Raw genomic sequence first — 25697 nt, 5'->3', positions numbered from 1 at the left:
ATTTAGAACACTAAACACCAAGACAACAGTTCACACAAAATTTATTTTGATGAAGAAAATATTTTGCATCACACAATATATATTAGTAAGCTATTTCAACTGAAGTAGACATTATGAATTTTATTTTATAGATTATTCATGTAAATAATTTTACTGTCTATTGTAATATTCTTTTATATGTGTATAAATCAAATCTTCATATAAATATTCAATATTCTATCTAATATCATATATTTTTTTAAACATGTAATAATATCATATATCATAAATCAATTAAAATTGTTAATACTCATGGTATTTATTACCATTTCTTCACCAACATTGGTGGCTACATCATCCAAATTCGGCATGTTAGAAATAAATAAGGTGATGTTTGGTATGGGATTTTATGCCGAATATACGGTGAATCCTACCAACGGTTTTCGAGCGCTCCATAATGTGAAGAATTATGTTGATCTGAAAGTGGTAGCTTCGATACAGAATTTATGCAGTTTTGATGAGTTCGTTCAAAACTCTACCTCAAAGAAGCAGGTGACAACGAAGAGATGGAGAAGAGCAAAAGCAAACCCTAGTCAGTACCAAGGAACTTCGGGCAACATTAGAGAATAATGACTTATTCTTAATAAAGAATATACCTACTTAGCTTGAATGATATAAATTGAAATATAAATAAATAAATGTATATTTAATAATGCGATCATTAATTAATTAATTAATAATATAATATTTAATTAATCAATGAGATAATTAATCGTATAAAATTTATTAAAATAACACTTAAAAAATTCATTAAATAATTATTAGTGCGAGTAGTAGTTAAATAATTAATTATTTTAAATAATAGTTGAATAATTACCAGTGTAATTAGTGTAATTATGATTCAACTTAGATTTTTTATGCTGTATGTACGTATCTTAAATTTATAACTATCTTATTAATGCAATTAGCACCGTTTCTTCACATTTAGATCTCTTACTGTTATAAATCTTAACATATGTTACCAAACAATTTTTTAGAATTTAATAGGATATAATATTTATCATATTAATCAATTTTTAGGATTTAATATCCTCTGAATTTACTAAATCCGAATTTACAGGATTTACTAAATCCCGCTAAAGTTAAATCCTACTTGTTGCCAAAAGGTGAGAACCATCATGATTTACTTATTATTTGCTGAGGATTTATTGCGTATTTGTAAATACTCAATTGTGAGTGTTGTTGAGTACTTAATGAGTATTTGCTAAGTATTTATTGAGTATTTACTGGTTTGCTGTGTATTTATTATGTAATTACAAATACACATCAAATACTCACTAAATAGACAACAATCCGGATGGTTCTTCCCGTTTGGACTTACACACAACAATTTCTTGCCAAACAACACCTAAATTTTACAGTCCCATAGTTGGAGAAATTATTACGTGCAGTCTAAACGGGAAGAACGTCTGAATTTGCTGCGTATTTATTGTGTATTTATAAATACTCATAAAATACTCGGTTGTGATTTTTTTTTTTGAATATTTACAGAATATTTAATTAATATTTAAATTTATATTTTTCCAAAAAAAAAAAAAAAATTATTAAATAACATCTCAAACGATTTCTCGCGTAGCTGGCCCGCTCAATTTCAGTCCAGAATCAGATCATGCAACGCGCGCTGAGGATTCATTTCAGACTCTTGTTTTCTTTTGTTGAGTCTGAGAGCGTACCGCGATAACCCGAGCACTATGCTGCATAAGAAACCCTAACCCTAGAAATCGTCGGCGACAGCATATGGACGCAAAGGACATACTCGGCCTTCCGAAGTCTTTCCCCGGCACGCAGGAGAAGAAGCCTCGGCAGCAGAAAGAGCCTCAGAGGAAGCCCGATGGCATATCACGCGAGGCATGACTTGATTTATCTAAAATATATTTTCTTAATTTGCTGTGATGAAAATGCATGCTTTGTTCATTGCCTACACTGTTTCTTATCTTCGACATTACGCTTCATTAATCTCAATGAATTCCTATTGGGTAGGTTTACGCGCTTACAGGGGGAATAGCGCCTCTCATGCCGACGATAGAGGTTTCTCACTTGAAGCGGCGACCGGTTGCGGATAAGGAGAAGGTATTCTATCCGCTTGCTATCAACTATGTTATTTTCTAAGGTTTGTTTGTTAGCTCAACTGAACCTAAGATTTGTTTGTTAACCATGAAAGTTACGTCTGTTAGAAAAACTAGTTGTAATTATATGAATTGCAGAGCTTAGAAATTCAAGCAGTAATCTTTTTGGAGGTAGATGTGCTTATTGAAATATATTATGTCCCCCTTTTTTTTAATAATTGAGTGAGAATTCGGATGAAGAAAATTTGCCTTTTTCAATTGCACATACCCTCTTAGAAAATGTTTTTAATTGTTCTTGAATACAAAGCAGGTGAATGTGATGATTTTGAATGCTCATCCATGGTGTAGACGGTATCAAATTTTAGTGGATTTAAGCTCTGATGCCACTTTCAACATAGTTGAACCCTAAGGGGCAAGAAATGGTTCAAACTTTGTCTCACCCCTTATATGGCCGCTAATGGCTGCTCTTCCCCTTTTATACGTTTGACTCAAGTTTGATTATTTTTCAATTTAACCCTCCTTTTAGGCTTTTTAAAATTTAGTCCAAAACTCAAGTCCTTTTTGTGGACTATATTTTGGAGATTGGGGCTTTGTTTCTATTGTTTATTAATGGGATCCTATTGGCACATTTTTACCTTTTTTTAATCTGATTCTTATTTTATGACCTTTTTGTTTATTTAGATTTAGATGAGAATTTGACCATTTTACAGGACACAATGGAGAAAAAGGATTCATGTAGTCGACCCCACATAATGGGATAAAGGCTTTCTTGTTGTTATTGTTTGTTTGCTTAAATACTAATTATAGTTTATAAGTATGAAATATTACATCCTGCTTTTCTGATTCTCTTTTATTGTAATCTATCTATTGTGCAGATCACATGGCAATGGCTTCCATTTACCAACTCTGCACGTACAGATAACTTAATGCTTTATCATTGGGTAGCTTTCATTTCTTATTAATCACTGAGTTACCCTTTCATACGTCACACCTATAACATAGAACTAACTTTACCAGGTGAGGGTAGTCAATGGGGTTCCTCCTACTGGTGATTATCAATTCGCTAAGTACAACAAGGTGTGTTATTGTTTATTTATTTTCATTGGATATATTTTTACTAACTGCAATAATCAATAAATTCCAATGATGTAACATTCATTTATTTTTTGTCATGTGGATGCAGTCAGTTGACGTTGTCAAATATACAGATGAGGAATATGAAAAGTATCTTACTGATTCTGTATGTAATAGGTACAATATGGTTTATGTGCCTTTTAATTTTCTCCTGATCATTTTGAGGGCTATTTTTGTGTTTCTTTTGCTTAATTTTTGTTTGAAATGTTAAGCTCTTCTTGTCAATGAACATGTTATTGTTGCTATTCCATCAATGGTCTTTTAGTTTGACTTTTGTTTTTTACATTTCATTTAGTAAATTAAGCAAATAAAATGGAAACTTTAGTAAAAATTTAGTTCTAGTCTCAATTCGGTAGTTTACTTCCTGCTGTTAAGCAATTGAATGTGAATGCTTTGGAGTTATGATAATGAAATATATCACTGTTCTTGTTTGGTGTATTTAAGCTCACTTCTAATGTTGAAAATTCTATACTAGGAAAGCTAAATGCCTATCATCTTTAAATGAGAATTGGCTTTGAGAACATGGGAATTTCTGCAATCCTTTAAATGAACTTTGATATATGCTCTCCTAAAACTTTATTTAGAAATAATGTTATTATCATGATATTGCTCATTGATACCCTTTTTGGTTGCTGCTAAGGCTTGGCCATAAAAAATTTGGGTCTACTTTATGATTTGTTGATTTCATACTAACTGTTCTTTATCTGAGCTGGTTTGTAGTTAGATGAAAGGAATGAGGTAGCTTGATTTCCGGTCTAATTAGAGTTGGTTGTGATATAATGTATTTTGTTATAAATTTGTTACCTATAGTGCCGATTCTAGTCATATTATTATAGAATGTTGGTTTATGATTGTATGATGGGCAGAGTTGGCATCCTATAGTCTGTATATGCTTAAAAGTGATTGTGATGAATTCAATTCTAAATATTCTTAGGTTCAAATTTTGCACTGGAGGCTCCCATCAAAGTTGGGGTTGTAATGTGAAAAGTATCAAGAGCAAAATGTTTGGCTGTATACTTGTATTTATTTATATCCATAATCTATCAAATCATTTAATGTAAGCCAATTACTCGGCCTTCATATTTACTGACCGAAGTAGATGATTTTCAACTTCAAATTTGGAAGTCTTGCTACTGTGTTGATACTAAAAGCAAACTTAATGAAATTATCTTCTCAGTTTTTGTAACTAAATGCATTTGTGAGAAATTAAAGATAGTTTTTGATGCCACTCATAAATTATGTAGATGTATAAGTGCTTGGTAGCTAGCAGATTCTCATCCATATATAAACCATGGTTGTGTTGGCTTCTGTTGGTGCTGTTTTTTATTATTATATTTGTGTTAAAGAAAATACAGTAAGACTGTAAGAGTACATGAATAAGTTTTCAGTATTTGTTGGCAGTATTCTCTTCTCTTATCCTTCTGTAACTGATTTATGATATTCTGGAAGATTTGTAGCCCATTTGTTTTTGTTGTGATCTAACGTTTATTTACCTTTTTCTCAGATGTGGACTAAGGAGGAAACTGATCATTTGTTTGACATGTGTGAACGGTTTGATCTTCGCTTTATAGTAATAGCTGATAGATTCCCTACTTCTCGAACTGTGGAGGAACTTAAGAGTCGCTACTACTCTGGTACTTCTGATTAAAGATCTTTGCTGAATATTCTATGCTCAAGGATTGGATTTGATGCATTTCTTTGAAATGATTAAGGCGTTTATTTTTCAAGTCATCAAGTATCATGCAAGTTATATGGTTCTTTGGATCCAGTTGTATTCATTTAAAATCTACTGTCCATACATTAGTCATTTTTTGAGTTTTATGTATTACATTGTCGGATTTGAGTATCTTCTGATATTTAATCTTTGATATTTTGCTTTGCTTTAGGTGCATGAAGTGTCACTCTTTATTAAGTTGTTTTTTCTCATTTTGGTATTTGATTACTTTGACCAGTAAAGTTTCGCTAAAGGTGTCTACTTTTGGGCCAACGTTTCACTTTAAGCTTCCTCATGTCCGTACAATTTTATTAATAGAAGCTTTGGAACAGCCACTTTTAACATATGTGGCATCATATTCCTTTTCTTGATTCCTCTTTGCATACCTAGGCTTCTTGAAAATTTGTTTGCCTTTTAGCATTGAGAGAAACGAGACCCTGCCCTCAAATTAAAGGAAGTTTGTGAAATCCCATTCTATTATAATTTCTTTAGTTTGATTTTGTGGCGACGTTCAAATCTATACTCAAAGTTTCATGCTTCCTTAATGGTTCATTTTTAAATACTATTTACTTTAGAAAAATGCTAAGATCAGAATATGCTTTCCAACTTTATGAAGAAGGTTAATAATTTCCTTTGTATGCATGGAAGTCCCATAGGTTTTTTATTCTTGCTAACAAGGACACCTAGGCCTCCTTAAATTAAGAGCTATTATATAATTTATCTTGATTCTTATTCCTTGTACCCAACATGCACTCCATCTAACCTGATTCAGGAATATCACTACTAATCACTTGTGTCACTATTCTCACTTTGCTCGACCTATTGAATCACCCTTCGAATTGGAGCCCTAAAAGCTCTGTTCTTTCTCCACCATTGTGGTTGCATCTGTATTCCTTCTATAAAAAGTTTCATTATGAGTTGTATTATTTTTCGGTGTATTGCATGCATCATTTTTGCTCAATAACTAACTTGGTTCACCATATTGTTTATGTTTGACCTATAATGTTTTATTATTTAGCTCATGTTTGACATTGTTTGATCAACAATGGGCCTTGCTATGCCATTATCATTCTCACCATTAGTGGTTCCTTGTAGGATAGTCAATTTTTCGGTTAACTAATTTCCTGGTTGAGTAACCAATCTCAAATGATCAATCAAATCTTGGCCAAATAAGAAAAAAAAAAAATCTTGGCCAAACAAACTGTCTCTTGTTTGTACAAATAATGCTTTGATGCCTTACTTGTGATAACGCTACCTTGATTTTCCCAATATTTTTTATTCATGCTCTGGTTTGGTTTACAACTAGTGTGGTGCTTTGGTTGCTCCTTGCCTAAATTGACTTGCATGTATTTCTCAACAAATTTGCGTAGTCCTTGATTTATCTTTGGATCTACTTTGATCACAACTAAGTTATGGTGAAGGCATGCATGCCTTACTTCAAACCAATGCAAGAATATCTATCTCAATTACATGAAACTTGGACATTCAAGCTTGGATTTTATGCAACCCATGCATTGATGTTAAGGTTGCATCCAACCCAAATAGCGTGTTGAGGTTTATATAAACTAGGCTTGAACACCTTGTTGAGGCCAATACACTTTTATTGCATCTAGCCCAATTAGCGCGTCTATTCGAGCTTGACTACATTGGACTCAAGCTTGACTAGGCCAATTTCTCCTAAGCATGATGAGCTCGACAAGTAGCTCTTAGAGCTCTACGATGGTGGTGAGTAAGCTCTATACTTGTAGGATAACCATTCCAACTCGTGATTATTTGGGGAGTTTATGGTTAAAAATGATGTAGGAGGAGCTAAGGAGATTACCTCATGGCGTCGAGTACCGACAATGGCGAAGGAGCAAAAAATTATGAAGGCTTCAATGGTTGGTCTCATGGAAGGTTGTCATAATGGTGACATCATTCATTATGGTGAAGACATAGACAATGGAGATATCGACGATGAAAGAGACATTTTAGGTTGTTAGATGGAGGAGGAAGCTACGACAATTATGGCGGTGATTGTGTGAGGAGGGAGTTTGTTGAAGAAAATGTGACAATTAGTTTCTTAGGTATTCCTTTTCTAATTTCATATTTATGAGTATACTGTTTTAGGCAAGCTTAATCGTGCCAGGTCGATGAACCAATAAATTGAGTCATGACCATCCCAAATTAATTTTAGAAAATTCACAACATCATTAATCATATTTGGCATGGCATCCAAATAAGATTTAGGAAATTCATATTTGATGGTGATTTTATTGATGGCCTACTATTTATACACATAATCCAGCTTTCATCTTTCTTAGGGGGTAAACAAAGCAGGTACAACACAAAGACTTATGCTTTCTTTAATAAATCCTTTCTTGAATGGCCCATTTTTTATATTTTCAATTCAACATTTTCCATAAGATTCATTATAGAATTAGGAAAATTATGCAATGCTAACCCGTAAAATATATTAATAATATGTTGCATATCCCTCACTTATGCCAATTCATTCAAGAGTTCATTAGGAATAATATCTTTAAATCCATCATCACTTGTATAACATAATTGGGCTAATTCACAACCTTAGGCATTATATTATTTAGCTCAACAACTATTAAACCATATATCACACCCTCCTATCTATTCTCTTTTGCAAATGCATTTTTACTTTGAATATTCAAAAGGTTTTTTTCATTTCATTTGGAGCACTAGATTCTTATGCTAATTCAGATTTACTCTTAGATTTTATAAATTTCAAGACAATCGTTCTCTCTGAAGTCTTGAAACTATATGTATTAGATCTTTTAAAAAGAATAATATCTGAATCATATAGCCAAGGTTATCAAAAATAACTTGAGCAACATCCATGGGTAGTACATTGCACTAGTTTTGTTCCACATAGATATCCAGTTAAATCAAAAGTAGACATCTTTGAGACATATAAGTAGCAATTTATCCACTCAAGTTATCTTATATGATTGTTTGTGGTTTATATTTGATTTCATGTTATTTAAGGTAAATTTAAACACTACATTCATAAGTTTCCACTATCAATTATAAGCTTACAAAGTTTATCCCCATGTTTGTAATAATTTTGAAAAATTGCAATTCTCTTACAATCAAATTTAACATTAGGAGTAATATGATATAATACATGATATTCAAAGAATGATCAACTAAACCATCCTTAGACTCACTAATTTTTTCATTAATCTCACGAACATCATTAGAATTTAGAATTATTAGTTTTATTTTCTGTTAACTTTGCAAAAATCTTTTGCCTGATATGCTTACATAATTGATTCCCTTTTAGTATCTAGATTATATGTAATGTTACTTAGCTTGGACACAGTAGGCATAAGAGATTAAACTTGATTGCTTTGATGAGCACTACTGGAATACATAAAAATCTTTTTGGCAATTGAAATTTTAGCATTTGTTCTATGTCTAATGCAATTTGAACAACATGTACAAGTGATGGAATGTGGTAATGTCATATCTCTCTTGGTATGAGTTCTCAAATCTTTCCTAAAAGTAGAGTGTGATTTTAAGATATTCAATGATCTATTAATTCAATAGCAATTCTTTAAACTTGTTCTTGTGTTCTGTTAAAATTTTTGTTCATTTCTTTATTGAATTAAATTCATCAAGCAAACAATCCCATTCTGATAAATGCAAACATTTTTTCTTTTAAAGCTTTTTTTGACGCGCCCCCCCCCCCTGTGGTATTTGGTTACATTTCTAACCTTTCCCTTTTTCCATGCTCATATGATAAATTTTTGCTTGGCCAATTAATTGTTTTTTGCAAATCATATTTGTCATTCATCAAATATGATTTTTAATTCAAAGAAATTATCTACATCTAGTAATTAATCATCACAAACTTTTAGGTAAACATTTCAACTTTAATTTTAGGTTGTCATTTTGTACATCAAATTTTGACTTAGGTCTTCCAGTAAGCACCATTGTTAAAGATCGCTAATTATCTATCAAGATAATTTTATTGCCTTGTATCATAATTGCCATTTAAATAAATTGATTCATCTTTATGATGGGAATCCACTAACTTCCAAATTATCAAATTTTGTTTAACCAAATTAATGCAATCACAAATTGATTTTATTTTTTTGACATTTTAATCAATTGATTTTGCAATGTTGTTAAAATTCCACCCCTATTACAATTTATTAAATTGCCCCATTGCTAGGTGACATTATGATAGAAGCTAAATGCTCTTATACCAAACTTTGGCAGGATGACTCATGATTAGGATTTCGTAATGCAATTAATATGCTGCTTTGTTTGATCCCATTTAAAGAAAAACGAGGATTCATAGATCGCAAGTTACCAATTAATATAATAAATTATTTTTATTAGTCGTAAATAGGTAATGTTAGAGTTTAATACAAACAGTTAATGAAATGATTGAAATAATTCAAGAAATTTAGCGATAATTTATAATCATGAAATCAACTAGTAAATTGAATTAATTTGGATTTTGACTTGTCACTTTACTATCAAAATTTATAGCAATAAATAAGTATTGAAAATAATAGTTGAAATAGAACAAGGAATAAAATTATTGAAGTAATAAAAATTAGGTCTCATGCTGATACAAGGTGATGACATACTCTGGGATTAAGATAGATGCATTTGTACCACCCTCTAAGGAGTTACATATCCTACTTGCACTCACAAAGATTGAAACTGAAAATGAATATTTTATTCAAGTTAAAAGTACGCAATTAAATGGCCAAAACAATTATTCATAAAATCTTCATAACCTAAGCTAGTAGATATTGTTTGGCATATGATCCATTCAATTTAAATTTATATTTAATTCTAAATTAATTCTAGCCCCAACTTAAAATTTCCCGAAAAAAATTCTTATCCATATGTAGCAACTAAGGACATGCTTATTCACATGAGATAACTTGCAAGAGAAACCATGCTTATGTTGTTCCTTTTAGTAAATATGTGCCAAACAGTTTGATACTCATCCAACAAAATGCCAAGTGGCTGATAGGAAATACTTGTATTCACAAGTAATCCTAGCCCAAATAAGTAAACCACAGCAATATTATTGCTGTCCACAGCAGGAAACAGCCACAAAACAGAGAAAAACAGGGGGAATTCACTATAAATCTGAGAGAAAACGAAGCAAATCTCTTGTATTCCAATAGAAGATGCAAGACAACAAGCAAATATACAATTTCCTTCAATTCGAGAGGAAAAAATTACTCTCCTAATCTCCGGCAATGCCTAGAGCCCAACACAAGCCAACCCTAGATCTCAAATCTCATTCAAATTCTAGATCCCCTCTGATTCCCTCATTACTCCATAATTAAAGCAAAATGAAAGATACAAATTACCTAAACACCCTCCTCATTCAAAAATTCCCTCCAACGAAACGCTCAAAGCTTGCTTGGGCCCGCTCCTTCTTCCGCCATTTCTGCGGTGTGGTTCCGCCCGGCTTTGGGCCGCCGGGTGTAGAACTGGACCGGTCCAGCTGGGACCGGTCCAAACGTAACAGTGGCACAAAGACGGGAGTTCACATTTAATGTCCTTAACCTATCATGAGGATAAATCCAAATCAACACTACTAGAACTCAACAACTTCATCAAAATATCTTCTTTTTAGAACTTTAAATCCAACAATTGTTGTTTATCTTCCAATCAAAATATCTTTCCTGGAAATTAACCCAATTGAACCAACAATTGATACCATGCCAACCACATAAACTAAATGAATTCAAGAAATAAAATTGCATATTTTCTCAGTGGTCATCATTGACATGTTTTTAATTATAGAAATGCATAAAACAAACCAATAAATAAATTGACAAACAAGTGTGTAAAACTCATTGTGTGAGAGGTGATGCCTTTGAAGAGGATAAAGACTAAGATGTTCATCATATTGTCATTATTGTGCAATAATTTACCTAGTATCGGGATACTTCTCTTTTGTAGAGGATAAAGACGAAGCACATGCATGTATATGGGTATGTGCAATTGAATTGTCTACATCAATCGTGGTTCTCTCTTTTACCAGTAATTAAACTTTGTGAGTAGACCTCTTCAAATGTTGTCCTATGTAATTATTTATGCGATAGAGACTAGATACACATGAGTTGTGCTAAATATAATGTAAACTTGATTTATTTTATATGCTATGAGGTTTCTTGCTTCATATGCATGTATGCTTTAATTGAGCTTGGAAATTCGTATACTTATATGCTGGAAAAATAAGTTAGGGAGTGCGTTGTTTGCCAAGTATTTTCCATGTTTTAAGGTTCCTGACGTTTCCTTTTTAGTAAAATAGGTAGGGGTTACTTTTTTATCACAATATTTCTTATATTTTCACCATCTTTTTTTTATAGCGTGGACTTGACACAAAATTAGATTTGCAATGTCTCATTAAGTGTCCTTGCTGCATACAACCTTACGAGTTAATCCTCGGGAATCAATAATGGAAGGCCTATTTGATTTGTATCCAAGTATTTTACATTCTTTGAGAAAAAATTGTTTAATTCATTGTGAGGTGTTTTTGAATGTAAGATTTTCTCATCTTAACCACAACCCTTATGTGTTTATCACTGCCATTTCCATCTTTTATTTTATGGCCAACTCCTGTTGCAAAGTCTAATACAGAATTTTCGTTTTAGGGCCCATTTGGTTGTTAAGTTTGATTTTTTTTTTTTGAAAAAGGTGAATTTAGTAAGTTTCATCAGTAGCTCGAAATCAACATTTGTTTTGAATTTTACAAACGCCTTCAAAACATCTTGAATGTGATGATTTCTGTTTCACACTCAAAATGAGCTTTTTAAAACATTGAAATTCAAAAGGCAAGGTACACTTTTATTGTAAAATATTTCGTCCAATATAAGAAACAGGCAAACCCTTCAGCTTGCTAAAATATATTTTCTTTGTTTAAGAATATTGCAAGTTCTATAAAACCTAACATAGTTGGAGTATAAATATTTATCGATTTTTAGACCCTTTAGTTTATGACAGAAGTTAAGAGGAGGCTGGCATTTGGACAATTACTTTAGTAGTCCCTTTTTCAAGGAATTTTCTGTGGTTTTATGACTATAGAGGGTCTTCTATTGAGCCTAGTATTATATCTAATAATTTTGTCACCTATGGTGCTAAATATTTGTGCAGTAAGTGGTAATAATCTTGTTTCCCATGCATTCAGTATCTCGAGCACTTTTGATTGCTAGAGCACCATCCGTTGCTGATGTTGCTGGACACCCCCTTGTGAAGGTGCGTCAATGATTTGAAGTAATTTAGTGCCTCAATTAAGCCACGGGGCTTACCATTTGTTCTATCATAATCCCATTTATTTTTGCCCCCCTTTTCATTGCAGGAACCTTATGATATGGCATATGAGATGGAAAGGAAGCGTGCACTGTCTGCAGTTTTATCTCGAACAAAACAGCAAGAGATTAAGGATACTGAGGTGCCAACCTTTTCTCACCATACGCTCATGCATATTAGTTTTGGGTGATGCATTTAATTAAATGATTAGAAATGTTATTTTTTCAATCGGATTCATATTGTCTATGTTAAATGACATTCCATCATTTGTTTACTTTTGGTTTTACTCATATTAAAAGGTGTAGTAACTTTTGTTTTTTTTTTGTTTTAGATCCTTTCTGAAGCTAAACGCATAATGGAGTCGCGCATTGCTAGTAAAGTACGTTTCTTAAGTTTCATGTTTTTTCTTTTCAATATTCTAGAAGCCTTGCATTTTATTGCTCATTTAGAAAGTATACCCCTTATATTCTTTAATCTTGTGAAATTTATTTTGTTTTATCTTGCAAAATTAATGATAGGATAAATGTGACCGCAGAAAGTAAAATTGACTTTATTATAATGCTTGAAATTCAAACTGAGAATATAATAGTTGATCATCCTTGTGGAAAATGTCTATTTTTATAAGCTCCATAAAGTTTAATCCCAATTATCTATTTTTATGCTTAATTTGCACTATTCTCATTTGGCATACAATGTCATCCTACAACAATAACAATAATAACAAGCCTTTATCCCATTGTGTTTTAAATGAATCTTTTTTTTTTTTCATTGCATCCTATAAATAGTCAAATTCACATTTAAATAGAATAAAAAAAGGTCATTTTTATTACTTTCTAACGAAGTCTTTTTCGGTCTACCTCTATTTTTCTTAACATAGGCCAGATCTAATGCACTCCTTATAGGATTATCGGAAGGCCGCCGTTTTATGTGATCAAACCATCTAAAATGACTCTGTAATCTTATGTGCCATTGGAGCAACTCCAACCTTTTCATGTATATATTCGTTTTACATTCAGGCTCTAAGAGAAAAGCCAATCATCCATTTGAGCAACTACATCTCTGCAATTCTTATCTTAGTTTTATTCTTCTCTTTTAATGGTCAACATTCTGCACCATAAAGCATTGCAAGTCTCACCACCTTCTTATAAAATTTCTCTCTTAAGTTTGAGGGGTACTTTTCTATCACACAGTAGGCTCGATGTATTCCTCCACTTAAACTATCCAACTTGAATTCTACTAATAATAGCCCCATCTATTTCATCATCGCTTTTAATGATGGACTCAAGGTATCTAAAATGTGCGCTCTTTTTAATGATTTGATCACTCAATATCATAATCCCATCTCTAGATCTTGTATTACTAAAATTAGACTAAATGTATTTAGTTTTAAATTTACTTAAATGAAATCCTTTAGACTTAAAGGTTGACCTCCATAATTCAAGTTGTTATCAACTTCCTTTGTAGTCTTATCAACAAGAAGAATATCATCAACAAAAAGCTTACTCAAAGGTACATTTTTTTGCAAATGTCTAGTAATAACATCCATGGCTAATGCAAGAGAGAGAGCTTAATGCTGTTCCTTGATGTAATCCAAATGAAATAGAAAAATACTTGGTCAAGCCACCTTATGTCTGAACATTAGTAACAACTTCTAAATACATATCCTTAATGATTTGAATATAAGAATTATTAACTTTTTTTTCCTAGAACTCTTCAGAGCACTTCTTTTAGAATTTTATCATGTTTTCTCCAAATCAATAAATATCATATATAGATCCTTCTTACTCTATGTGTACATCTCCATCAAACCTTCAAACAAATATATAACTTTAGTGGTAGATCTACCCAACATGAATTCATATTGATTTTGAGAAACATTAGTATCAAGTCGTAACCTATGCTCAATTACTCTTTTACATAATTTTAATGTATGACACATTAATTTAAATCCTTTATAATTCACACATAACATCACCTTTATTCTTAAAAAATAGGAATCAACACAGTCTTTCTTCACTTATCAGATATCTTTTTAGTATTATAAATAATATTAAAGAGTTCAGTAAGCCAAGAAGCTTTTTGATCTCCTAGGAATTTCTACACTTCTATTTGAACATCATTAGATCCTACTACTTTTTCACACTTTATTTTCTTTAAAGATTCTTCAATTTCAGTTTTACTAATCCAACGATAGAAATAAAAATCTTTATTTTTATGTAAGGTGTTAAGGTCACTAAAGACATTCTTATTCTCACAACCTTTAGTCAAAAATTAGTCGAAACATCTCATCCACCTATTTTGAATATCCACTTCTAAGAAAAACACTTGTTAATCTTCATCTTTAATGCTCTTCACTTGAATTAAATCCTTAAATTTCTTATCTCTTTGCTTTGTCTTATTGCCTGTAGTATAAAATAAAATTTGACTAACATTGATTTGAACTAGTTGACATTTTGTTGAAAGGGTGAATTAAATGTTTATCTATCAATATTCCATTTTAAGCTTTATCTTTTGTTTCACAGGATTTATGTGAACTTGTATTGAAATTCAGTGAGATGTAATATCAATATAGAGCCCTCTCTCTAGTTTAGTTGAATGAAACAATTGTGCTCTTCATGTTCTTAGATCATACTCTGTTTCAGGGTGTTGAAAATGTTGATCTGCCGGATGACCACACTGATATTGAAATAATAGAGAAAGGTACCCATGTTGAATCTCCATCACCATCCTCTAACATGCATCCATCATCTACTGCTGTACCTTCGGCAGCAATAACCGAGAATGCTTCAACTCCAGCTTCACTACGCATGGTATCCCTTTCTTTCTATGTATTTTAACTGAATTTTAACTTTTAATTTTAGGAGCAGTTGATGTTCCTATGTTTTTTTGCTCTTTGTTGACGTACATTTGTGCTACGTGGATATGCATTTTCATTCCTCAAAATGTTCATCAAATGCTTCACGTTAATAAAAAGTTAAAATTATCTTGAAATGTATTGGAATTATACTTATTGGTTTCACGCTAGTTCCAATCATTTATGCTTTCTTATTGTATATGATTTAGTAATACCAATGCAACTTTACTATTAGATTCTTGATGTCTGGCGACTGCATTATGTACTGACATTGTTTAAGGTACATGTTTCTAAATCTCCCAAAATGCAAACCATGTGACTATTAAGTTTCAGGATTGCTCAGATGTAGGTTGCCAACATTCACAATTACTACTAAAGAATGAATTAGATGGAATTAGATGGTGTTGTTCTGCGACCATCAGTTTCTCTCTTTTGCTGTCTCAACTTTAAAAATTTAGAGTAGAATCATTAGCTTGGATCTTTTAAAAGCACTTTCTAATCATTATTTTGGAATTATCATTTATTAAACTTTCATTTTTTTTATATGCTTGGTTCCAGACAAAATCATCATATGAAGGAATGAATTTAATTCTGAGCATGCAGTTTTAATAGTTAGAGGAGATTTTTTTTTTGTGTATTATTCAATTTAAATGCCCACTATTCAAATATATAGAACCCTCTTATTAAACATAGTTTCACTCTATCACTCTTGTCAATATATATATATATATATATCCCTCTATATATAGAGTGATACACATTTATAGAATAATCTTTATCCTTGAGATTGCTTGCTATATCTGAGAATTCACAAAACTGTCACAATGTTTATGTTTGGAGTTTGTATGTGCTACTTAACAATTTCAATGCTGAATGAAATGTTAAGTTTATCAAATAAACAAAATTATTTTTTTGCTAGCCATTGATATTGAGATAAATCATTAAGGAATCACTTAAATAAGAAGATTAACATAATATTTTCCTGTGAGAGTGATACACTATTTTTGCTGTAAGCAAATTCAACTCCAAAACAATTATTTGGTTTGTCGTAGTTTTTTGGGGCAAAACACTTTTGCATATAATGCTTACCTTAAAGATACCTTTATGATCACTTTCGATGAGTATGATATCATTAACATAAGTAACTATGATATGATGGATCCTGAACGTGTTTGTTGAGCAGAGATAAAATGATTTGTGGTGCTATTATGGAGACAAATATTGACATGGATTTTGTAGAACATTCTCACATGGACATTTTGATGCATGCAAATTTCAATTTTTTAGTTTTATTGTAATATGAATGCTAAATTTATTTTTTGTTTTTTATGCTACCTTATGATGGAAGGCAACCTATGATCATGAGTAGGTGGTGCTTTGCACATGTCTTGCTTTGGGTGTGCTAGCCTCTTTGGCGCCTTGGCTCTTGGGCTGATTTGGGTTTCTCGGTTTAGGCTTGGTTGTCTCGGGTTTAGCTGCCCCTTTTGGTGAGCTGCTGTGTTCTTCTTCTAAATTCAGCTCATTATGTTTAGTGGAATGCCTTTTCAGCTCATTATTTGGTTATCATGGTTCTTCCACCCTCTGTTTCGCCTTCGGTTTCTCTGCTTAGCTCTTGTCCCATGGCCGGCTGTTCCTTTTCCCGTGATTGTCCGTTCCTGTCCCCCGCGTGGTCCCTTTGGGTGTTGCTTATGGAGCCGCATGTTGGCCTTTTGTTTCCGGTTCGGCTGGTGGTGATTGGGGTTGTTTGGCTTCCTCTTTTCACCTATATATATGTGATGTTTTGAGGCATTTGGAGGTTGTTGTTGGTTGAGCAAAGTTCTCTAAAAACCTGAGGGTTTTTTCTTGAGAAAGCTTGCGAGCTTGTTCCATTTCTCTTCTCCTCTATTCAATTTTGTCTTGGACTTCTTATCTACTTCTTCTCTCCACAAGTTTTCACTCCACTTGTATCTTTCGTCTCAAGCTATTGGAGGTGTTGGTTGGCCGATTTGGTAGCATTTGCCGGATGAGTTTTTGTGGTGGACGTTGGCCCAAGTAGCTGTGGTGGACCTTCGGTTTGCATGTTCTTAAGCACTTCTTTTATTTTACCTACTATTTCGTTGCATGTGAGGTGATCGCTAGTCAGTTGTTCTGAGGGTAGCTTGTTTTATTTTTAATTTAGTTTTCGTTTTGTCTAACTTTCGTTTGTCTGGAGGTTTGTTTGGTGTTGGTAAATTTTGAATCGAGAAAAGTTCTACTAGCCCTTGTGTTCTCCCTTTTGATTTTTCTATCTAGTTGTCTGCATCACATTTTGAAAGCTCATGGATAGCCTTCTTAAGCAGACATGCAATTCTCCCCATAAAACAAACCTAAGAGGCAATGCCTTATAAACTACCTCATTTAGATTGCCATAAAGGAAGTCATTATTCACATCCATTTGCAGCATATTATGCACAAAAACAAAAAAAATTATTTTTTGTATGTCTGACATGTTTCGAGCATAGACATGCTACTGACATATATCTGACATGCTTCAAATTATTTCATTTATTTCATGCCCAAATAAGGCTAGAAAATGACCCAACACAGGGGGTATCGCACTTGAGACATAATGGACATTTGCTATTTTAGATTCAGTAGTCTTGTCACGCCCCATTTGACCTCTATCAATCAAAAACAAGATATGATAGAGTCGTCAATCCAATCAAACACATATTTTTTCAACACTCATCCTGACTCTTATCAAGCAGGACCGACTGGGTTAAAAACCTGGTCGTTTAGATTGTCACAAAACACAAAAGCCTTTTCATAATTATCAAGTAAAACCATTAGCTAAGAAAACATGACTGTACTCAAATTACAATAAATTCTCTCACTTCGAAATCTAAATTAAATAACATTGAAGTACTTTTTTACCTTAAAATGACTACTTATAAAATGCTAAGGCCCACCAACCTCAATCAAGATAAATTCGTTGAATAAAATTACAGATAAAAATTCAATTTTTCTTCTCAAAACCAAGGTCTTGGCACATAATTTCCCCAATCAATCAAGTTGGTCATGGCTATTTTCTCTACTGATGTGTTTATGGAGATGGGTTGAAGTTAATGTGGTGATTGTTGAATGCATATAAGTAATAGTTATGTATAAACTTAATATAATATTACGAGTCAATCACAACCAACATAATCTATCATCAATTGCATATTTCATTTAGTTGAAAAGGCAATATGGTGAACAGTACAATAGCTGTATAGGTAACTTAATTTAAATAGCGCACACACACACACACACACACACATCCAATTAATCAAAAAATATATAAAATTTATAAAAATATTTTTAATCGTTAACTTGGGGGTTATTTTTATCTTACCTTTGTACCCTTACATGTATTTTTAAGTTTTATAGATCTTGTTTGTGTAGTGATTGTCTTGCTCATTCCTATTGGTGTAACTTTTTTTTTAAGAAGTATGTGGTATTGCACTTTATTGTGTGATGTTTTTAACATAACTTATTAGTATCTGATGCATTAATTATGTATTTTATATAAGAATTTATAAAATAAGATAATATGCCCAGGACGTGCCCTTTTCTCTGATTATTTTGTGTTATCATATCCGTATCTTGTCATGTCTTTTTCTCATGTCCTTGTTCGTATAACTGATAGAATTGTACGTACTTGATTGATAGCTACAAATAAGAGAATTCAGATGAAGATATGTTTGGAATTAGGGAGGTGTCTCAATGATCTATCTTGTAGACTTATGTAAATCCTTTTGTAGCCAATTGAGCTTTGTAATGATTAATTGAACCATCATGATGAAATTTGGCAGTGAACACCCACAACCAATGTGAGGTAGCTAGTTTAAACCCAAAAGGGGGATTAACCTCCATAGCTTGATTCTATAAGGCTTTTATAGTACTTCATGATATGTCCTGAGAACAGAGACACATAGTAGAGAGAATGTAATGGGCATAAGGAAGAAAATAAATGATCAAATAATATATAAGAATAAATGACATGAGTAGTACAATGTCTTTACCTTTCCATAGAAATATTGGTAATTGTTGATTAGAAAGCTCATCAACAAGTAGATTCTTAATTGAATTTGGTTTTGTGGGTGTAGATTTTGTTGTGGTGCGAGGTTGAGGAGGTCTAGAGTAGACCTTTGATGGTTAGAGGTGATATAGGAGTTTATGGAGGAAAAGGAACATGTGGTAAAGACATCCTATGAAGGTGCCTGTCATTTCGGAAGATGCGCGTAAATTTAAAATCATACGTAGAGACAGTTGCACAGTAGATCTTGAGGAATAAACCACCCAAGATGTTGAGATTTATGATTGAGATTATTGAAGCAGTCGATCATTCTTATTTAGAGAGGCTTTTGGATACAGAGGACTAACCAATAGAATGGGAAAGCTTTTGGCTGGTTATGCAAGTATGCTAAGCTGATATATTTGAATTTCTCCTAGCAACTTTTAGGAGGATGATTAGTGTGATTGTAGTGAGAATATGCTGAAAAGGTATTTTAATCACGATGTATACAAGTATGTCCACGACCGTGCCCATCTCTAGTTTGAACTCCGTTTTCGCTACTCCCACCACCTCCATTCGAACCAATGCCCAATACTAACTGGTCAGGATTAAGGGGTTGGGAGTATAAAGCTCTGTGATACATTGAACCCGTAAGAGAGCAGTCATAATGGTAGAATCAATTGAGACTGCACACATTATAGAGAAGGATGTGGGGCTAAGATAAATATAGTGGTGTAGGAATTCTTCATTCTACTTTTACCGTATAGTTGGATTTGTAGTGAAGGTGGTATTGAAGTAATTCATTCAATTTCTCTCTCAGTATGTTCGAATAATCTTGCATTTGCATATCATTTTGCTAAAGGGAAAACAAAAACTTAAAATAGGGAATGTATACACGAGAGATTACTTTATTGATATTATGTGGAGCAAAGAAAATCCCATTTCTTTTTGAGAGAATTTCATAGATGACAATGGACGCAATATAAGTTTAATAAAATTGAGTAGCTACGTAAGAACATTACAGTCATATGCTAACACATGGAAAACTTGACAACGTCAATACTGCCAGGGGAGAGACTTCAATATTATGATGCTTATTGTGAGAATCAACAATGAAGTAAGAAGCCCTCAACCCCATAATTGGTACCTATTGAGTTTTATGGTGGAATTGATGGTGTGGGGTTCTAACTGATTGAGGTATGTGTGAGAAACCAGGACATCATATGGAAGAAGGAGAATCCGAGAGCTAACTCAGATCATACACACTGTGACTCGTGAAGTGGTCATGGCCCTTTAGTTGTAGTTGACTGGCACTGAAGGCAACTTTGTGAGTGGGCGAATAGGGAATGAGTGCATAAGCAGTTGTTACAAATGAAAACAAGACTTTAACACGCACGCAAATGGGCACAATGAGTGGTGAGCTCGCCATGGGGTGGGTAAGTAACAACACGTAGGGAGCAAGGGTGGGTGAACATGAAAGAGATTGCAGGGGGAGGGGTTTGCAGTGGATAAAGAGATTGGGGATGGGAACTGGGTTGGGTAGGTGAGGCCATTGGCTAGGGAAAGGCCAATCCTCGATTTGGTACTGTGTAAGCCTTAGAGGTAGAAATCTTGTGTATAATTCAATAGAGATCCTACTATTCATAATAGGGGGATGATAGCAGTGATCTAGGGAATGCTTAATTTAAGATGCCCCACTCTCCAAATATATAAAACCTTTCTAATTAACTTTTTTCATTCCAATAGTTTATATTAAGATCTATGGTCTTGATTATTATCTGAAATTTTTGTTGGACAAAATTCAGTGGGAAGAAAAGACTATATGTTTCTACTTAATTGGGTAAGGAGCTCAAAATTGTAAGTTGGGTTATCCTATAGGGGAAGTCTTGCATGTTTTTCAATAGAGGTTCCCTTTATTTATAAATTATAATAAGGGAATATGTCCAGTAGTCTATGACTAATCAAAGATAACATGCACCACTTCAAATGTAGAGAACCATCCGATTTAACATTGTTTCATGCTACTACTTTAGAAGTTTAGATTAAGATAGTTGGTTTTGATTAAGAGGTTCCCTTCATTTACCCTAAAGTCCTAAACCCATCTACAAAGTCCAGCAGGAAGGAAATGCTGTCAATTTCCACCTAGTTGGAGCTTCTCTCTCTCTCTCTCTCTCTCTCTCTCTACTTATTTCTTAAAGTCCTTTCAACATATGCTGTCTGAGCGAGGTAACATGATTTTAAGTTCCAAGCTTGTAATTCATAGCAACATAACCTATTTTAGAACTTAGTAGTAGGTATCAACTAGAATTGATGGCTGCTTGTGGATCTACCTATATTTAATGAGATTTTGCTGATATAAAACATGGTTAGGCTGGAATTATGTAAGATTTTTCTTTGCTTTTTTTTCATTTTTCACTTTTATTGTATAAACTTGGCTTAATGGATTCAAATGTTAGATAGATGTTTAATGTTTTGATTCAAATCATGTTTGAATGAGGATTTTCCAGTATTTATGCAAGTTGTTTTTAAAATATTTGAAATTGACATGCTATATATATCTAAAATGACTTTCAAACATGAATTTTCAGCTTCGTGTATACTTGAGAACACATGCACTTGACCAAATGGTGCAAGCAGCTAGTTCAAATGCTGGACCTAGAACCATCAAAAGGGTTGAGCAAACCTTGTCAGATCTTGGGGTTTGTTTCTCTAAACCATTTCTAAGGCTTCTACTAATTATCCCCTTGACGTTTTTTCTCATATAAAATTACATGTTCCTCGAGGCTGCATCAGATTTTTTTTATTCGATTTATTTTAGAATTCTTATATTCGTACTTGATGTGGTAGATTATTAATATGTATTGCATTTTGCATTATTTATTTTTCATGCTTTTATTCTTTTTCCCTATTTCTCTATTTCTCCTTTATCAGGTACACATAAAACCAAAAGTTCCAACTAAAGCAGTATGTGCAGAGCATCTTGAATTACGTAAAGAAATACTTACACTATTCAACCTACAGAAGCAGGTTTCTACTTTAAAGCATTTTTTATTTATTATTTCATGAATCCTTCATTTTTTTTTCTTTTGATATAGGAGTATTTCCTTGCCATATCTCGGTCTTGTAAAAAGAATTTCTATGCCTTCATTCAAATCTTCTTGTTTATGGCTAGCTCTGTAATCCTTTTATTTTGTGTTGATGGCTTTTAGTTAAACATGCTTTGATGTACCCGTTTCAATATGCCCCCATCCCCAAGAGTTAGGACTAAATCTATATATATGATGAGAAAACAACAAACATATAACAATGGAATATAGGTCCTGCATGTAGTTATTTGCATGCTAATATTAATTTGTATATTTATTTAAGTATTGTTGTGATGGTTGGAAGTATTCCATGGGATCCATTGTTGAGTTGAGCTGTGTTACATTGTGCTAATGATTGTGACTGTGATTGGCCCCAAATAAGTTTATAAGTCTTATTGTTTCTTGCTTTTATAAGGCTTCCAGTACAAAACAGGGTTTTATATGATATCCAGATATTCTGTCATGCGTGTTTTTTTTGGCACGCAGGGGAGGGGGGAATTTGATGGAATCTTGTGGGCTCCGAAAATTCGGCCCCAGCCTCCCCGCCGCTTTTCTTATTCGGCGAGGGAGTTTTAACGGACTAAGTTCCGAGGTAAATTTTGGAAGGCAGATGGGTTTGTAGGCTTGGTGGTATTGGAAGATTTGGATGTGCGACGACCTTCAAAGGACTTACTGGTGTTGTTCAACTTGCTAAGAGAACCACATAGTCCTCCGCTCGAGTGAAGATTTGATATCTTAATGAATTTTATCATACAATTCTCCTTTGCCCACCCCAACTCTCTGGATGTGCTACGACCTTCTATGCATTTAAGAGGACTCAGTTGTGTTGTTCAACCTGCTTAGAGAAACCCCAATTCATATTAAATTTTCTCTTTGCTTGACATTTGCGTTCTCACCTCCCTATTTCCCCACCTTTGTTCATATTCTCTTCCCACCTCTTTGCGTATGGAAAAACTATGCTTTAGGCATTGCCTTACTTTCTTTTGCACACTTGGGCCTTCTATCTGGTTCAGTGCAATGCTATGCTACAGATACATTTCTATTACATTCATGTATGCTTTATTAAAAATCACTTGGCATGATTTAAGATTTTTTTTTAATTAAGGGATATGCGGGCGCTCTTTTGGCTGTTAAATCAACTTGGAAGTAATTTTGCACCTGCATGATTTGCATATTATTCTCCTTCAAATGTAATCATAGCACTGGGGAGCATTTTATTGAATTTTGGGGAGGCTATCTTTTGATTGGATATTATTCTGCATTCGTTTGATTCCCTAAAGAATGTTGTCACAGTAACATTGCTTGCCTCGTCAAAAGAACATGTAACTGAAGAATGTATAGGTTTGAATATCATAATCTTCCTTTTCCGAATAAGTTTATCTGCTAATCTTGTTATCATGTCTTGCTCTTTTTCTGGCATTCTGCTTAGTTTAATGAGTACTTAAATGGATCACATACAAAATATAGTATGTATGCCGTTTGTGATTAGAGCAAAGTAATCTATTGATCAATATAATTCCAATTGACAAATCAGGTATATTCCAGCATTATCACTTGTAGAATGTATTGAAGTTCATTTAGTTTCGGTATGAATATGCAGCCCAAACGTATGTGCTAATTTTTGAAATGATAAAGGAATCAAAATATCATTTATCTCTTGGTTATTGATTTGTTAATGGTAGTTCTTCCGTAATTTTAATGTTACAACAAGAAAATTATGATGTTGATGTTTGCCTTTGTCGAGCTGATTCTTCAGTTTCAATCCTATCATTTTTTTTGGGTTAATATTACAGCTACAGAATAAAGAGGCTGAAGCTTCTGCAACTCGTGACACTTCTTTCACTGAGGCACCTGGCACTCCTAAGGTAATGCTTGTTCTGCATAATGTTGAAGTGAACCCACAAATGGGGAAAGTTGGATGGTGTTGAAGTAATTATCCATGCCATATCCGCTTTAATCCTTGAGAGTCTTGAAATTCTTTGTCTGCTTTTGTGGTTACCCTCATTCGCCTGAAAAGAGTCTTATTGTTAACTGGTGAAACGTTAATACAAAGTGGGGGAGAATCTTATGCTTGTTCATCAAGCTTTTGGTTGAATAGTGCAACTTTATACTCTTAATCAAATTTTATGTAATTCTGATTTATGTAACTAATATACACCTGCATTGTGCTAGCGTTCATATCGTGGAGATGCAGATCGGCCATTTGTATCTGAAGCAGTTGGGTTTGGAGGTAATAAGTTTTCATGTATTCTTAAAAGTGTAACATGTATGCCACTTTTTGCTAAATGCTTTCATGGTGTATTTCAGGAGAAAGAATGGGCAAAAGGGACCAGAAACGCAAGGTACTGCTGCCTGGTCCTATCTCGACTTTCAAGGTAGCAGAATTATTTATATTTCTATATGTTCTTTCTTCAGGCTCCTGGAAGATTTATGGATGCGCCACCATCACCACCCCAGTCTAAAAGACCAAGAAAGTTGAAGGCTTCTGATGGCTAATTTCTAAGCCTAGAAAACCATAACTCTTACATTTTCTTCTGTGTACCTGTGCCATAATCTAGGGATCCTTTTTACCATTGATGTACTTAGAAAATCAACTGTACTTTCTAAATCTGTAGTATTTATGTTATAACAACCTAAAAGCACCTAGCATAATAAGTAAAGCATTGGAGTACTATTAGAAATGCAGTCCATTTTGATTTTTTTTTTTGCTTACTAATATAAATTTTTAGTATAAAAATGTATTTATGTATATAAACAAAATTTGTCACAAATAAAACTTTAGTATCCGATCTTAGTAACCATATAGAAATAAATCCTTACATGAGAAGCAACAATGAAAGCCAACAAAGATACCAAATGTATCTCACAAATGGAAGAAATGGCAATGCTATCAGAAGTTCTTTAATAAATGCGGATTGGACCAGATGTTTGAATTGGGGTAAAACATTTCTTAATATGTTCGCAATCAATTGGGCTATGACCAAAATTGTATTATGAACAGAAATATATATTTGTAGTTATTGAAGAACTCATTGTGCGTCTATTTAAGAATAAAGTTGATAAGAGCGTTTTAGGCTTTGTTTGGGACGGCTTTTTTATTGTGGTTTTAGTACACATTTTTTTTAATTTTGTACTAAAATACCGTTTTAGAAAGCAATAAAAAAGCCGTCCCAAATGAAACTTTAATCTATCTGGCATTTTGGCTGTACGTAGAAAAATAATGGACGGCTTTCACTAAGCAAGAGCCAATAATTACCTCGACATCAAGGACTAAATAATAACTAAGATTTTATTTAGAACGTCTTTCTTACTATTTTCTAAAGCCTTTTTAGTAAATATTTTTTAATTTAATTTTTTTTTTTAAGTAAAAATGTTTTAGAAAGAAGAAAAAAAAAAACATACATTGCTCTGTAAATAATATAGGTTAAAATAAGGAAATAATCAAATTGATCATTAAACTGTTCAATTTCTATGTTCATTTGAA

The 25697-nt window shown here is 33.0% G+C and overlaps 1 protein-coding gene across 1 annotated transcript; it reads left to right on the top strand.

Annotated features, from left to right (window-relative positions):
- Nucleotides 1-1626: 1626 nt before the first annotated feature.
- Nucleotides 1627-24898, top strand: LOC110110274 (SWR1-complex protein 4). The gene is made up of 16 exons (XM_020841669.2): nt 1627-1887; nt 2020-2109; nt 2981-3046; nt 3123-3182; nt 3289-3345; nt 4744-4873; nt 12137-12204; nt 12308-12400; nt 12590-12637; nt 14901-15068; nt 21716-21826; nt 22059-22154; nt 24007-24078; nt 24386-24443; nt 24521-24555; nt 24629-24898. Exons 1-16 carry the CDS (start codon nt 1777-1779, stop codon nt 24707-24709), a joined length of 1344 nt encoding a protein of 447 aa, XP_020697328.1. The 5' UTR covers nt 1627-1776; the 3' UTR covers nt 24710-24898.
- Nucleotides 24899-25697: the final 799 nt, after the last annotated feature.

Source organism: Dendrobium catenatum, unplaced genomic scaffold (assembly GCF_001605985.2).
Source record: "Dendrobium catenatum unplaced genomic scaffold, ASM160598v2 fragScaff_scaffold_9, whole genome shotgun sequence".
Taxonomy (NCBI): Eukaryota; Viridiplantae; Streptophyta; class Magnoliopsida; order Asparagales; family Orchidaceae; genus Dendrobium; species Dendrobium catenatum.
Note: the sequence above shows the minus strand (reverse complement) of the source record. Positions and strands in the feature narration are given on the sequence as shown.